This window comes from Oncorhynchus tshawytscha, linkage group LG08 (genome assembly GCF_018296145.1).
Source record: "Oncorhynchus tshawytscha isolate Ot180627B linkage group LG08, Otsh_v2.0, whole genome shotgun sequence".
Lineage (NCBI taxonomy): Eukaryota > Metazoa > Chordata > Actinopteri > Salmoniformes > Salmonidae > Oncorhynchus > Oncorhynchus tshawytscha.
This window is the reverse complement of record NC_056436.1, coordinates 34,501,905-34,519,284: the sequence shown is the minus strand read 5'-3', so window position 1 is coordinate 34,519,284 and position 17,380 is coordinate 34,501,905. Positions and strand designations below refer to the sequence as shown.

At 46.6% G+C, this 17,380-nt stretch overlaps 1 protein-coding gene across 1 annotated transcript in view; it reads right to left on the bottom strand.

Annotated features, from left to right (window-relative positions):
- LOC112255745 (AT-rich interactive domain-containing protein 1B-like) overlaps window positions 1-17,380 on the bottom strand; it is a 231,755-nt gene that overhangs the window by 49,084 nt on the left and 165,291 nt on the right. Inside the window, exons 6-7 of the mRNA XM_042325452.1 lie at window positions 8,308-8,394; window positions 5,221-5,433 (exon numbers count right to left, since the gene is read on the bottom strand). Coding sequence (XP_042181386.1) covers window positions 5,221-5,433; window positions 8,308-8,394 — 300 coding nt within the window. The remainder of the gene's footprint in view (window positions 1-5,220; window positions 5,434-8,307; window positions 8,395-17,380) is intronic.

Here is a 17,380-nt window from a genome sequence, read left to right as displayed (position 1 = left end):
TCAGGGTCTCAGCGATATTAGAAAAACACACACATGGACGGTGCCTTCATCACAGTGACACAGAGCACACATTACTAATACCCCAAAATGTCCTTTGGTGCACATCCAGGGGAACTAAACACAAAAGCAGATGCAAAGATATGGGAGTGACTGATGCTTTCTACAGTCGCATAGAGAACACTCAACTCGAAAAGACACTTTAATTGCAAAGAGGTATTCAAAGAATTTTTCCCACCAAGTGCTGAAATGGACTGGTGTGTTTTGGAAGACTTTTTGACCGGCGAAACAAGAGCCTGCATATCTGACAGGTTACTGGTTTAAAATCGACTTCATTCACACTATAACTTATAATACACAGTGTTTGGTCAAATTGAGTGACCACAGACCATAGCTGTGTTTGAATACCCATACTAACATAATGTATACTACATACTTAATGAGTACAGTACCAGTCAAAAGTTTGGACACACCTACTCATTCAAGGGTTTTTCTTAATTTTTACTATTTTATACATTGTAGAATAATAGTGAAGACATCAAAACTATGAAATAATATATATGGAATCATGTAGTTACCAAAAAAGTGTTATTTATAAATATATTTTAGATTCTTCAAAGTAGCCACCCTTTGCCTTGATTAAAGCTTTGCACACTCTTGGCATTCTCTCAACCAGTTTCATGCGGAAATAGCTCTTACACTGCCTGGAGGTGTGTTGGGTCATTGTCCTGTTGAAAAACAAATGATAGTCCCACTAAGCGCAAACCAGATGGGACGGCATATCGCTGCAGAATGCTGTAGTAGCCATGCTGGTTGAGTGTGCCTTGAATTCTAAATAAATCACTGACAGTGTCACCAGCAAAGCACCCCCACATCATCAAACCTCCTTCTCCAGGCTTCACGGTGGGAACCACACATGCAGAGATCATCTGTTCACCTACTCTGCATCTCACAAAAAAATCTCAAATTTGGATTTCCACTGTTCTAATGTCCATTGCTTGTGTTTCTTGGCCCAAGCAAGTCTCTTCTTCTTATTGATGTCCTTTACTAGTTGTTTTTTTTGCAGAAATTCAACCATGAAGGCCTGATTCACGCAGTCTCCTCTGAACAGTTGTGTCTGTTACTTGAACTCTGTGAAGCAATTTATTTGGGCTGCAATCTGAGGTGCAGTTAACTCTAATGCACTTATCCTCCGCAGCAGAGGTAACTCCAGGTCTTCCTGTCCTGTGGCGGTCCTCGTGAGAGCCAGTTTTGTCATAGAGCTTGATGGTTTCTGCAACTGCACTTGAAGAAACTTTTGAAGTTCTTGAAATGTTCCATATTGACTGACCTTCATGTCTTAAAGTAATGATGGACTGTTGTTTCTCTTTGCTTATTTGAGCTGTTCATGCCATGCTATCTTCCCACCCCCACCTTGTCACAACACAAATGATTGGCTCAAAGGCATTAAGAAGGAAATAAATTCCACAAATTAACTTTAACAAGGCACACCTGTTAATTGAAATGCATTCCAAGTGACTACCTTATGAAGCAGGTTGAGAGAATGCCAAGAGTGTGCAAAGCTGTTATGAAGGCAAAGGGTGGCCAACACTTTTTTGGTTACTAAATGATTCCATGTGTTATTTTATTGATATCTTCACTATTATTCTACAATGCAGAAAATAGTAAAAATAAATAAAAACCCTGGAATGAGTAGGTGTGTCCAAACTTTTGACTGGTACTGTATGTATCTCACTGATCATCCCTTAAGCCAACACCTCATTTGGCCGCCTTTCCTTCCAGTTCTCTGCTGCCTGTGACTGGAACGAATTGCAAAAATCGCTGAAGTTGGAGACTTTTATCTCCCTCACCAACTTCAAACATCTGCTATCTGAGCAGCTAACTGATCGCTGCAGCTGTACATAGTCTATTGGTAAATAGCCCACCCATTTACCTACCTCATCCCCATACTGTTTATATTTATTTACTTTTCTGCTCTTTTGCACACCAGTATCTCTACCTGTACATGACCATCTGATCATTTATCACTCCAGTGTTAATCTGCAAAATTGTAATTATTCGCCTACCTCCTCATGCCTTTTGCACACAATGTATATAGACTCTCTTTTTTTTCCTACTATGTTATTGACTTGTTAATTGTTTACTCCATGTGTAACTCTGTGTTGTCTGTTCACACTGCTATGCTTTATCTTGGCCAGGTCGCAGTTGTAAATGAGAACATGTTCTCAACTAGCCTACCTGGTTAAATAAAGGTGAAATAAAAAATAAATAAAATAAAATGTACGACATACTATTAGTTAATTTTAGTATACTTTAAAAGAACTGTATCCTTTCAGTTGAGCGTACTAGCGCCAGGCATGTCTACTGGAAGTTGATGCTGTTGCTATGCAACCCCTTGCTAGCTTATTATAACAAATTACTAGCTAGACATATTATAACTTTGGGTGTGTTCGTGACCTCACAACTGCAGTCAAGCACCCAAGCTAATTGGCTAACGTTGGTTAGCTTGCTAGCTAGTACCAGACACAAATGAGAGAACACCTCACTCTGACCATTTTACTCGCACTAGCAGAGCTGGTTAGGCTGTTTTCATGTTATCCAGAGTGTCGGTGACTGTAACTATGCTGCTGGCAACAATTTAATTACGCTTTTTTGCCAACGTTGACTGACACCGGCCATATTCAACAGGTGTTGTGAGTGTTCGTAAATTCATCAGGTATTCTGTGCTCTGGCACACTCAAATGAGAGTAGCCAGAACAAATTTACAAACACACCCGAATTCACAATGTCCATTGAGAACGCACAACGACTATACCACTTAGCTAAGCTAAGAATTACGTGTATAATCAAGTCAATAAATGTTGGCTAGTTAGTTAGATCGCATATAGTTAATATACTGGCAAGTTCGATGTATTAGTAGCCAACTCGTTAGGTAGCTAGCTAACATACCGGCACATACTGCTGTAATGATAAGCAATGCGGTTCCAAAGGACAGCGTAGCTTACAAATTGTCAGCCAACATAACGTGTAACGTAACTTATTTGAAAAGTCATTACTTTAATACATTGCTCAACATTTTGACATAATTAGTTAAAGCAATGAATTTGTATCTGCTCTCGTCGGACTTCGGCAGCACATTTTCCGACATTTTCTTTCAATCTGAAAATGTTGTGAAGCAACGCACATTTTTGGAAGAATTGTATTATGGGGCCTGAAAGCACGGAAATAGTGTCCATTGCTTGTATACTTCGTATTTTGGCGAATGTAGTACAACATCTGGGAACATTTGGCATACTAACTACAGTATATCCATACTATGAGCAATAAGCACACTATATACTCAATTTATGTCACAAATAGTACAGTTAGTGGGGTTAGTATGAGTATTCCAACACAGCTTATGACTCCTTTTTCAAACCATTCTGTAATTTTATTTGACCACGGGGAAAAGACTATGGTACGAATACTGCAATGTGGGTCTGATTTGAAATGCACTCTCAGACTAGAAGTATCCTCTCTACTGTTTCCCACAAGTCTACCACAGGCCAAAGGATGACAACATCAAACTGACCTCCTCATTGGCTTTAATGACGTTGGTGGGCAATTAAAACACTAACCCATTTCTGTGGGCAACTTAAAAATACTGACCCCAGTAATGGCATTGAACAACATCACTGAGCCCAAAAACACGTCTTATCAGCCGGGCCTGCCACGTCAATCTGTCTTTAATCCAATAATGATATAGGCATGGGTAGCGTCTAGAGTTCAAGTGCTTCATGAATATTCTGACGAATGGCTTAATCCCATAGTGAGGGGGGGGGAGAAAGAGATAGAGAGAGAAAGAACCAGGTCCATGCTATTGTTTCCTTAAAACACTATGTAGAGAGTTGACATTTATGTCAAGGTCCACAACTTTTTCTCTCAAATACAAGAGAATAAAATGTCTTCAGTGGCTGCCAAGTAGTGCTGGTTGAATATGGAAATACCAATGCCATTCCTCAGTAAGTGGATCCATTTAGAGGGATTCTTACTCATGAGCCATGACCCGTTCATACTCTTACTGTATACCAGAGTTACTATCTGTTCTGTTATATACACTACATGACCAAAAGTATGTGGACACCTGCTCGTCAAAAACATCTCATTCCAAAATCATAGCAATTAATATGGAGTTGGCCCATCCCTGCTATAACAGCCTCTACTCTCCTGGGAAGGCTTTCCACTAGATATTGTAACTTTGCAGTGGGGACTTGCTTCCATTCAGCCACAAGAGCATTAGTGAAGTTGGGCGATTAGGGCCTCCTGGCTCGCAGTCAGCGTTCCAATTCATCCCAAAGGTGTTCGACGGGTTGAGGTCAGTGCTCTGTGCAAACCATGTCTGTATGGGCCTCGCTTTGTTCACGGGGGCATTGTCATGCTGAAACAGGAAAAGGCCTTTCCCAAACTGTTGCCACAAATGTAGCGTTAAGATTTCCCTTCACTAGAACTAAGGAGCCTCGCCCGAACCATGAAAAACAGCCCCAGACTATTATACCTCCTCCAACAAACTTTACAGTTGGCACTATGCATTTGGGCAGGTAGCGTTCTTCTGGCATCTGCCAAACACAGATTCGGCCGTAGGGTTGCCAAATGGTGAAGCATGATTCAGTCCAATGGCGGTGAGCGTTACACCACTTCAGCCATCACTTGGCATTGCGCATGGTGATCTTAGGCTTGTGTGTGGCTGCTCGGCCATGGAAACCCACTTATGAAGCTCCCGATGAACAGTTCTTGTGCTGATGTTGCTTCCAGAGGCAGTTTGGAACTCGTTAGTGCGTGTTGTAACCGAGGACAGACGGTTTTACACGCTTCACGCTTCAGCACTTGGCGGTCCCGTTCTGTGAGCTTGTGTGGCCTACCACTTTGCAGCTGAGCCGTTGTTGCTCCTAGACATTTCCACTTCACAATTACAGCACTTAGTTGACCCGGGCAGCTCTAGCAGGGCAGACATTTGATGAAATTACTTGTTGGAAAGGTGTCATCCTATGACGGTGCGATGTTAAAAGTCACTGAGCTCTTCAGTAAGGCCATTCTACTGTCAGTGTTTGTCTATGGAGGTTGCATGGCTGTGTGCTCGATTTTATACACCTGTCACGAACAGGTGTGACTGAAATAGCCGAATCCACTGCATACATAGTGTAAAGGTAGATAAGTATAATGAAACAACAGCTGTAGTGCTCCTACCTTGGGGTCCATACTGGTTTGCCTGGGATCCCTGGGGTCCGTAGGGGCCACTGGAGCCACCCTGGAGGTAGGGCCTGGGCCCCATCCCTGGGTACATTTGTCCTCCAGGACCAGGACCAGGAGAGGGGTGAGGGGACATGGAAGGCCCCGACTGAGGTGGTGGTGTTGCAAACTGGGAACCACACTGGTTTCTCTGCATGTTAGACATAAAGCCTGGAACCCATAGAGAGACAGCACTGACAACGGACTGTGCTTAAGAGTATTGCAGCCTATGTAGACACACATAAAGACACACAAACAAACAAACCTCCTTTCTGTAAAGAGTTAAAGATCCACTCTTTATGCAGGGTGAAACAGGTGACTTGACGCATCTGTTCTCTCCTAACCTCCCTCTAAAGCTGTGATTGGGTGTAGAGGGGTGATCCTGACAATACTATAATCCTCTATAATGTCTTTAGGTCTTGTTACTCGAAGATAGTCATCGGATTGTTCGTATGGCAAGCTGGCAGTGCATTGTGTATAAGGCCGTATATACTGATACACTGTACATCGATAGGACTGGGTGACATGGAGGCCAGGGGAACAACCGATACACACACACACGCACAAAATCGACTGGGCTTTCTGCTTTTGTGTGTGTGTGCACGCGCGTGTGTGTGTGTCATTAGAATAATCACAATATTATTGGTCCTGTTTCACACATGTACACGTGTGTATTATACTGTAAGCATGTGTGAAATGGGAAGGTGTTTTTTGTATACTCCAACTCAGAGAATGGGGTCAACGGCGACCCTGGAGCAATTAGGTTAAGTGCCTTGCTCAAGGGCACATCAAAAGATGTTTCACCTTGTCGGCTGAAAAAACAGTGTGTGTGTGTGTGTGTGTGTGCGTGTGCAGAAATTGCACTTGGGGAATAAGACAGCGATTTAACCATGACTGCTGTGTAATTCTAAGCTGTTCCAGGACCCGTGAGTTCTCAATTCATGGAAAAGGCTCTCAGCTCAGCTTCCCTCCACCATTCAAATTGACATTTGAAGTGATCCTCACAGGGATTCACTATTATCACTGAAAGCCATTTCATTACAATCTAAACCTGAGAGCGAAGCCACAGAAAAGGTCTCCAATCTGCCTCGAATGGTAAAGGTCGCTGGCGCTGCAGCCAATCAGAAGAGATAGAGGCCTTCTCTAATATCCTGGATCAGCTTTAAATGGATCGGCTGCGCTTGGCTCATGCACGCACACACACACACACACACGCACAGATCCACTACACTGAGAGGCTATACAGCTCTATAGTCCAGCTCTTTACTGAGTAGGGTTGTTAAAAGCAGGCCAGAGATGGCAAGAGTATTTGTCGTCCTCCATATCGGCCTATTCTGTTGAGAGAGCGAGAGAGCATGTGATGAGGCTGAGAGAGAGGGAGGGAGGAAGAGAGAGCGAGAGGGGAGGCCTGAAAGTGCTTAGACTGCGAGCATGGGTTTAAGGGGGACATTATTCTAATGTTTTGCCTCCATTATCGTAATGGATTCTGAAAAACACTGTGTAAATTGTTTGGAAAAGGGATGGAGAGAGGAACATTGTGCAGACAGTTGCTAAAAGAAAATAACGCATTCAAGGATTCCCCCCCCCTCCCTCCCCAGCCAGGCAGGCAGGCAGGCAGGCAGGTTGGCAAAGAGAGTAGAGCTTAGCTGGACAACAACAACTGGCAGCAACGGGAGAGAGGGAGTGAAAAAGTACATTCAACAGTATTCATGGAAATGAGAGCGGCTCTTAGGAGCAGCCACTTGGACCATGGGATTGACTCATATATTCTAAAAAGCAATACAGTATGTTAACCACTGTGCTTCCAGGGTCACGTGAAGCCAGAGCCGAGCATTACATTTATGTTTATTTTATGTAACAGCTTTTTTTCTCTCTCTCTCTCTCTCTCTCTCTCTCTCTCTCTCTCTCTCTCTCTCTCTCTCTCTCTCTCTCTCTCTCTCTCTCTCTCTCTCTCTCTCTCTCTCTCTCTCTCTCTCTCTCTCTCTCTCTCTCTCTCTCTCTCTCTCTCTCTCTCTCTCTCTCTCTCTCTCTCTCTCTCTCTCTCTCTCTCTCTCTCTCTCACTCCATGTTAATGCTAGTCATCCTACCTCCTTTACACAAACCAACAGGGACAATGTTGTTTTACACGGGGCTAGTTCTATAGTTGTAATCACTATTATTGAGTGTCATTTGCCTCATTCAAGAGATTACCTTTTCCCCTGAACTCAATACATTATTGGCCATTGTAGAATGTTTAGAGGAAGCCTCAGGGACCATTCATTGTAAGTAATTCACAGTATGTAGTCAGCCTCTGTTATCATGGCAATAACTAGCCTTGCATATGAGAATCAACTCAGCAAGTCAGAAGTGGATACACTTCAAAAAACTCCCTAACTCCCAGAACATAAGGTTTAGTGATTTCCAGACAGTAACAGTTAAGGTTTAACCAAGAATGGTTCCCATGACCTGAGCTGACCTCTCATCCAGTAATACATCACCTCTCCACCAGCCCCTCCCTGTGAACCCGCTGGTGAGGTGTTTGTTCTGTACCCACTGAGCCATCGGTCTATTATACATCATCCACTGGATCAGAACATGCATCGCGGTAACATCGTTACGTTTGACCCCCTCTAAGGTGTGTGTGTATATGTGTCTGTGTACACCTTCCGGTACACAATCCCAACCCCTGTACCTGCTAACAGCCCAGCTATAGAACACCCTGTACCTCTGGCCATGATGTCACGTCCTGCCTTTGTCTGCCAGTTCCCAGAGAGTGTTGGGGAACAATGCCAGTGTCACTGAGAGGGAGGCTAATGCCTTCTCACTACCATAGCCAGGGTTGTAAGAGGCTTAACTCTCTGTCCTCAGACCCCCCCCGCTCCTGCTCCACTCAGCCCAGATCCACAGCTCTACTCAACACACAGGTGGGCACTAACCTAGAGCTAATCTGCAATTACCGCACACGCAATACACTAGAACACACAAACATGCAAGCAAGCACACACACACACACAAACACACACATATGCATGTACACACACACACACACTTTGTGGTCAGACTTACCCCTCTCCTGAGGCATGGGGGACTGCGTCAAGGGGGAGTGAGGGACATCCGACGTGTTGACGGGGATCTGGGGGGCCATCTGGGACCCTGTAAAGAAACACAGGAGGACAGAATGCAGTGAGACACATATTATCAGCACAAAAAGAGAGGGGACATATTTTAGGGTAACACCACTCTGTAAACTTGACGGAAAGCATAGGCCGAGCTGCTGTACTGTATCATTTGTGACAGTTACCTTCATATTAATCTAACAACAACGAAACGCTTTGGCTGAAATGGATTCCTCATCCTTTCCCAAAGCCCAAGGTGAGATGAGTCAAAAACAACTAATTATTCTCAAAACATCCGTTTTTGCCCTGAAATGACATATTCTACTATAGAAGGACACACAGGTAAAGGGTTCAGTCTCTGTCTAATTCTATTCTCCTCTATCCACATTTCATCCTCCTCCGAGGTTATTCAATTAAAAAGGCTTTGTCCCGGGTTTATAAAAAGACCATAGACAGGCCCACATAACATAGCAAAGGAGCATGTGTGCCTATGAAAATGTCTCTTAGTACAGTGCAACATAGAACCAGTCATCACTGTGTGGATCTCTCATATAAGCAGTGTAATTAGGGCAATCCTAATATAAACAAAGCCATCAAGGTGTATTGATCCCTGATGCTCCTCTTGTGCATTAGAAACCCATTACAGACCAGTGGGGCTGATTAGGGGAAGGGAAGATGGACGTTTGTGGATTGATTTAACCCAGAGGAAGGTAAAACAGGTACACCTCCCTCACCTCCCTCTGCTACTGAAGGCTTGAACCAATGGAGAAAAAAGGAAATAATTCACGACAACATTTTGTTCCAAAATATGGGGAATGTGTGGCTAATGCTCTCCTTTTCCTAGCCACTGTGCTTCTACACCGGCATTGCTTGCTGTTTGGGGTTGTAGGCTGGGTTTCTGTACAGCACTTTGAGATATCAGCTGATGTACGAAGGGCTATATAAATACATTTGATTTGATTTTGACATTAAACAGAACCAGAAAATGAACAGCAAATTAAAGTATATTTACACTGAACAAAATTATAAACACAACATGCAACAACTTATTTCAAAGATGTTACTAAGGTACAGCTCATATAAGGAAATCAGTCAATTGAAAGACATTCATAAGGCCCTAATCTATGGATTTCACATGACTGGGAATATATTTTTTTAAAGGTAGGAGCGTGGCTCAGAAAACTAGTCAGTATGTGGTGTGACCTCCATTTGTTTAATGCAGTGCAACACATCTCCTTCACATAGAGTTGATCAGGCTGTTGATTGTGGCCTGTGGAATGTTGTCCCACTCCTCTTCATTGGCTGTGCAAAGTTGCTGGATATTGGCGGGAACTGTAACACACTGTCGAACATGTTGATCCACAGCATCCCAAACCAGCTCAATGAGTGACATGTCTGGTAAGTATACAGGCCATGGAAGAATTGGGACATTTTCAAGATTGCAGGAATTGTGTACAGATCCTTGAGACATGGAGATGAATGGCACGACAATGGACCTCAGGATCTCTTCACGGTATCTCTGTGCATTCTAATTGCCATCAATAAAATGCAATTGTGTCCATTGTCCGTAGCTTATGCCCATACCATAATCCCACCGCCACCATGGGGCACTCTGTTCACAACATTGACATCCGCAAACCGCTCGCCCACACAATGCCATACACGTGGTCTGCGGTTGTGAGGCCGGTTAGATGTACTGCCAAATTCTCATGTTGGATGTGGCTTATGATAGAGAAATTAACATTTCATTCTCTGGCAACCGCTCTGGTGGACATTCCTGCAGTCAGCATGCCAATTACACGCTCCCTCAACTTCTGTTGCATTGTGTTGTGTGACAAAACTGCACATTTTAGTGGGCTTTTATTGTCCACAGCGCAAGGTGCACCTGTGTAATGATCACGCTGTTTAATCAGCTTCTTGATATGCCACACCTTTCAGGTGGATGGATTATCTTGGCAAAGAAGAAATGTTCACCAACAACCGATGTAAACAAATATGTGCACAGAATATGAGAGAAATAAGCTTTTTGTGTGTATGGAAAACTTCTGTGGCCTGGAAAAATGGCACCAGCACTTTACATTTACATTTTTATATTTGAATATAAAATGTGTTTGTATTTTTGTTCAGTGTACATGACGCCCTATGTGGAGCCCGCACTGTTCTCTGTGCTGTACGTGTGAAGAGAGAGAGAGGGCGATACATAGAGCACAGATGAGATGGTCACTGGGTACAGTGGGAAATACATGACTGGAGGTGGCACACACTCCACGTAAACAAACCCAATTAAGTCAACGTAATTACTTTGCATAAACTGCATAAACAACATTTCCATCCACCCGCCTGCCCACACATACACACATTAACACTTACATTCACAGAGATACAGAAACACACACACACACACACACACACACACACACACACACACACACACACACACACACACACACACACACACACACACACACACACACACACACACACACACACACCACCACAAGTTGCTCCAGCAGCAACTCTTGGCAGAGATAGCAAGTGTGTCACCCTGTTCCAGGGAGGGGAAACCTCAATGCAGCACTAACACTACAATAACAAAAGGACATCACTCTCTTCAGCCTCCACCACACCAGTGGCTGGGAGCCTCAGAACACACACCAGCCAGCCAGAGGAAGACATGGGGTAAACTAAGAGGAGGGGCATGAAGAGTCATGTCCCCGGTCCTCAGAGTGCTAGGGGAATATGGGGGAAAGCGGGGTGGACAGGCTGAGCCCTTGTGTGGCTAATCACAATCAGCACATATTTTCGGAGGGTGGATTTTTGGTTGTCGCATCGGGGGCACATTAGAGACGTTTACAGACCCAATGACCCGTGACAACACCCCCTCTGCAAGGTCACCTTTACCCTCGTGCCCATCTCCCCTCTCAGCTAGGCAGGCTTGCTGCAGTTGGTGAGGGGGCTACAATGGGCTACAGTTGTCACATCATGTTTGAGCGGGTGGGAGGGTGGTGTGTGTATCTGTGGGATGGCAGTGGGGGTGAGGGCATGCATAGTGAGTAGCACCCTCTATCCTCCACTGCACTCTCTTCATCCCTATGTAGTTACAGAGAGACAGAGAGACAGAGAGAGAAAGAGAGAGAGGAGGGGGGAGACAACAGCCTATGGAGGGGAGGAAAAAGACAAGAGATGAGAGGAAAGAGGGAGGAGGAGGGGAGAGTACAGTAGGGAGATAAGTAGAGGATCTGAGGAAAAGGATAGAAAGTAGAAGAGGGCAAGACGAATGGAATTCAGTACCAGAAATCACTTCCTCTCCTTTCCTCTCTTCTCCTCTCCTTTCCTCTCCTTTCTTCTCCTCTCCTTTTCTCTCTTCTCCTCTCCTCTCCTCTCCTCTCCTTTCCTTCCTTCCTCCTCTCCTCTCCTCTCCTCTCCTCTCCTCCACCTTCATTTTTAATGAGCTCCATTGAATAATCATCTGAGAATAAAACAAACAGACAGTCCAGAAGGCCTGGCAGCACGTGTAAGACCGAGTCTGATTAATAATTCAACGATCAGGAGGCTTTTCTCCTCAGCCTCCTGCCTCAGCGCTGCCTCCGTTGCAGAGAGAAGCAGGTTTAAATGTCAGCAGGCTTTACCTTAATCCCCCAACCCTCTGCCTCTCCAACACAGCATCTTTATTACCAATGACTGGCAACATTAGGGTGTTTGTTCACATGTCTGCTTGTGCTAACCGAAAGTGACTATAGCATGTGGAGGGTAGCTTGAAAGACGTGACTGTTGGAGGCTTTTTTCCACAACAGGAGTGATTCTGTATTGTTACTGGCACAAGGAAAGGGAATGTGTTGGGGGGGGGGGCATCCACAGGTGCTCCAGAACACAATTAAAAGTTCTGTCAATCAGGCGGAGCACAATGGCTGGCTTGCTATCCTTCTCCCTCTCCTTCTTCCCTTCTCTCTCAAACAGCATCAGGAGGAATTTACACCTCACTATCGCTCTCACCTAGGACCTAACTGTTACTCACAGGTCAGGAGCATCCACGGGAACGCACACGTATACACACGCACATGTACACGCACGCACATGTACACGCACGCACACGTATACACACGCACATGTACACGCACACACATGTACACACACACAGTGTAAATTTAAAGCATAACGAAGTTTGTGGATGAACTAAGAGTATATGGGCACAGTGTGCTTCATTATCTCACTACAGAAGTTAGAGAGGAAGTAACTGCGTGTTTGAAAACCCACCACTACTTGTGAAGAGGAAGGAGAATAAGATATCTACAAATGAGAGCCAAGTGTCTTTGAAGTGGTTCAGGAGTAAAATAAAAAATTATTGTAATTTCCATTTTGAAATGTTTAACAAGAACAACTTTTCCCACGATAGAAAGTGAAAGGCCAAAAGCAATGGAGTTCATGCATTTTTAGATAATGCTACCACTAAAACCCAATAAACTTTCAAATATTCCTCGGCAAGGATTGTTAGGGCAACGCAAGTCCCTTTGAAGAGGGGTTTCTTCTTTGAAGCTTTTTTTGAAGAGTTTCAAACGTAAATGCCACTGAACTGAGTTCAAAGACACACACGGGTACTTGTGGCCATATTCCTCTCTGTTTTTCAGGGTCACCAATATTAAGCCTCTGAGTGCGTGGTGCATCCCATGCAGATTCACCGTCAGCTCAGACCCACTGAGCACTGTATTTGATGATGAAAGGGAGGTGCGCACAAACACACACACACAGTTGGATGAACAGAAGCCGTTCTGAGTAAGTTCATTAATAGCACTGAGTGCTACTGGACTGACAGGAGAATGAGGGAGAAGGGCTTGTTCAATAGCCCCCCAGGTTGGTAGAATACACCCTGCAGGCACACACACACACACACACACACACACAGGCAAGGTAATGCTAGTGTGTCTTTGGGGTCTGTAAGCCGTAAACAGCGGGTGGCAATAATTGTGGTTTAGGTCTCAATGAGCATAAGTCAATGATTTTCCAACCTGGGGCTACCGTCAAATGTGAGTTACCGCTCCCTGTAGGAGGCGGGGGAAAGTGCTGGGGCGGGAAAACGCTCTCCCATGGACCCCATTACTAAGCTAGTGCTGAGCTGGGCTGGGGGAGGTACGGCAAGGAGGAGGAAAAGTGCAGCTTAAGGTAAAAGCGAGACAGAGAGAGGGGGGCAGCGCCAGAACAGCCAGCCAGTGTACCATGCTGCCTGCTGCAGGAAAATAATTGTGCACACTGCTCCAGGTTCCACTCAGCCAGCCAGCCCAGCGCAGAATGGGATTTCTCTAAAAGGCCGATACAGCAAGCTAGCATTTTGATTCTCCTTTTAACAGGCAGGCTATCCTAGAGCAGTTTCACTTTGTACTGTGCCAACCATCAGGAGGCCAAGCTCCAGACCAGAGGGGTATGGAGAAATGGAGAGAGAGAGGAAAGGAGGGAGGGAGAAAGAAGAAGGCATAGGACAGGAAGAGGGGGACTCAGTGGGAGGTATGCTCCAGTGCTGTTCTGGCTCAGGAGGGGACAGAGGGACGGCCAGAGGCAGTGTTCCACACACACAGCCACTGAGGGACTGGCCATTGGAACTACCACTGGATGTACATTCACTAATGCTGCGCCACACTCCAAATAAAACGAAGGGATCTGGGCTAACTTTCACATCTAATAGCCGTAGCATATGTCTAGAGCAATGTTTTGCGTCTGCATTTTTTGGTTTGTTCCTTGTACTGTATCACAATAGGACTACGCCTCGGCTATGAGTGATTAAGCCAACATAGATGCTCAGTTGCATCTCCCATTGGTTCAATGATTTATTTTTGATCTTTCCAGACCTCACAGAACCCAGTCTATCAGCTGTGTTTGCTGCAACATCTGAATTACCATAGATACACCCCCTACCCTAAGTCTACATGCGTTATGATTAAAGCTAATGTGGCTGGCTAGTGGAGCACTGGAGGAAGACTGAGAGGAGGAGAAAGGGGCAGTGTGTGTGTGTGGGGGGGGGGGTACCCATGACTGACCTGACAATTCTGTACCCTTCCTCCTCCCTCACCCTCCATCCGAAGATGCTCTCTCTCACGCCGTGACTCGCCCTGACCTTTCGGAAGCTCCTCCAACCCTGGAAGCACTTTAAGCGGGCACAGATAAACAGCTTACTCTCCAAAGCAAGCGCTCGTCAGAAAGCTTCAATCACATCTTTAGAAGAAAATGAGGCAGTGGAGGAGGGCTGGGGAGAGGACGAGGGCTGGGGAGAGGAGGAGGGCTGGGGAGAGGACGAGGGCTGGGGAGAGGACAAGGGCTGGGGAGAGGAGGAGGGCTGGGGAGAGGAGGAGGGCTGGGGAGAGGAGGAGGACTGGGGAGAGGAGTAGGGCTGGGGAGATGACGAGGACTGGGGAGAGGAGGAGGGCTGGGGAGAGGAGGAGGGCTGGGGAGATGACGAGGACTGGGGAGAGGAGTAGGTAGGGCTGGGGAGAGGAGGAGGGCTGGGGAGAGGAGTAGGGCTGGGGAGAGGTGTAGGGCTGGAGAGAGGAGGAGGGCTGGGGAGATGACGAGGACTGGGGAGAGGAGGAGGGCTGGGGAGAGGAGGAGGGCTGGGGAGATGACGAGGACTGGGGAGAGGAGGAGGGCTGGGGAGAGGAGTAGGGCTGGGGAGAGGAGTAGGGCTGGAGAGAGGGAGGAGGGCTGGGGAGATGACGAGGACTGGGGAGAGGAGGAGGGCTGGGGAGAGGAGGAGGGCTGGGGAGATGACGAGGACTGGGGAGAGGAGGAGGGCTGGGGAGAGAGGAGGAGGGCTGGGGAGAGGACGAGGACTGGGGAGAGGAGGAGGGCTGGGGAGAGGAGTAGGGCTGGGGAGAGGAGTAGGGCTGGAGAGAGGAGGAGGGCTGGGGAGAGGAGTAGGGCTGGGGAGAGGAGTAGGGCTGGAGAGAGGAGGAGGGCTGGGGAGATGACGAGGACTGGGGAGAGCAGGAGGGCTGGGGAGAGGAGGAGGGCTGGGGAGATGACGAGGACTGGGGAGAGGAGGAGGGCTGGGGAGAGGAGTAGGGCTGGGGAGATGACGAGGACTGGGGAGAGGAGTAGGGCTGGGGAGAGGAGGAGGGCTGGGGAGAGGAGGAGGGCTGGGGAGAGGAGTAGGGCTGGGGAGAGGAGCAGGGCTGGGGAGAGGAGGGCTGCGGAGAGGAGGAGGGCTGGGGGGCTGGGGGAGGAGAGGGATTGAGTGGGGCTGTGGCTATGCTAGATGGACCTTGATGGACCTTGGAGGAGAATAAGAGAAAGGCGTTTGATTTTCTAAGGCGGGCAGCTCAAGCAGTGGCAGTGTTGGGTCATCAGGGAGTGAGGATGTCGTCTGAGTCCATTAGTAGTAATACAACAGTGAGTGGATCTTCTGCAGCTTTCATATACAACCACACACTTACTAAGGTGGCAGAAAGCCTAGCGGTTTGAGCGTTGGGCCGGTAATCAAAAGGTCGCAGGTTTGAATCACCGAGCCCACAAGGTGAAAGAATCTGTCGGTGTGTCCTTGAACAAGGCACTTAACCAGCATTTGCTCCAGGGGCGACGTACTACTATGGCTGACCCTGTATCTGGCGTATGTGACAAAAACACCATCACACACACACAAATATCGCTAAAAGAATGTCACTCTCCTACTACAGATGAAGTTTGTTCATTTGAGCTAGTTTGCGATAGCAGGAAAATAGTGGACATTTTGTAGGGGTTGATACATTTTTCGTAAGGGAAAATCAAGTCTAAATTTCAAAGTGGAAATTACAAACTTACGATGCCTTTTTCAAATCCAAGTTAAAGATTTCCTGCATTGCACAGTACAGTCTTAGAGGTCAAAGGGCAGATTCATCAGTTGGTCCCTGAGGCCCGTACACACACTGGGTTACATCACCATGGTGATCAGAGAGACAACAAGAAGAACGGCTGTGACGCCCTAAGACTGTCTGTCAATGGGGTGGACACACTGTCTGTCAACACCCCTGAACAACAGAACATACAAGCATCAAAGTGAACAGAATCATAGAGAGAGGGGATGAGGGATCACTAGTTACATCCCTACTGCGATGTTGGACTAGAGACTGTGAGAGAGAGAGAGGCTTTGATAACCAGCAGTGGACAGAGATATCGTTGAGTGACGAGACGCTGGGTGTCTCCCAAAGCCCCAAAGTCTCTCCTTCACAGCGTACTGAGTGCGCTCAGAGCGACTGATGGATTTCCTCAGCGCGCATCCCATTCCGCCTGGCATACAGATGAGAGTAATGCCGTTTGCGTCCCCCGAAGCCGAAAAATGCGGGGTGCTCCGAATTGGTTTAGAGACATTGGTGCTGAGCAATGTGATTTCTGCTATGACTGTCACAAATCTAGCGCAACAGGAAAATCAATTTGCTGTGTGTTTCTCCTCCTGGCTCGAGGAGAATCCAAATGCCAGGAAACCCAAGATCATTTTACAGTCTATTCTATTTTGCTTCACGGAGACTGAGAAACTGCAGGGGGTGGGGGGAGAGAGAGAGAGAGAGAGAGAGAGAGAGAGAGAAATGAAAAGCGGGACGCCAGGGGAACCAGAGGCTTTCTACGACTCCAAGATCAATATGTCCTTCTGTAGGCGTGATTGTCTCGTACACACCATTCTCTGTCTGTACTGTCTATCACTGAGATGATAGTGTGTGTGTCCGTGCAAAATTAATGTGCAGCGTCTGTGTGCATGCATATTGCCTGTGTAAGTGTGTTTGTGGGAGCATGTGCATTTATCTGGTGTGCGCTGCATGTGCACTGTCAGTCAGTGTGTGTGTTAATGAGTGTGTGTGAAGGTGTATATAGTGTGTGTGACAGACAGATGAAAGGCTGACACTGTGAAATTGCTCTCCTCTCTGACCATTGTCAGGGGTGACAAGTGTCCCGTGAGCGCTCGGCCGTGTGACATGTGCATTGTCCCGGTAACCGAGGCAGACCTGACAGCCGCCGTCTGAGGGCGATAAACCACAGACCCGGTCACATCACGGTCAAAGCGCAGTGGC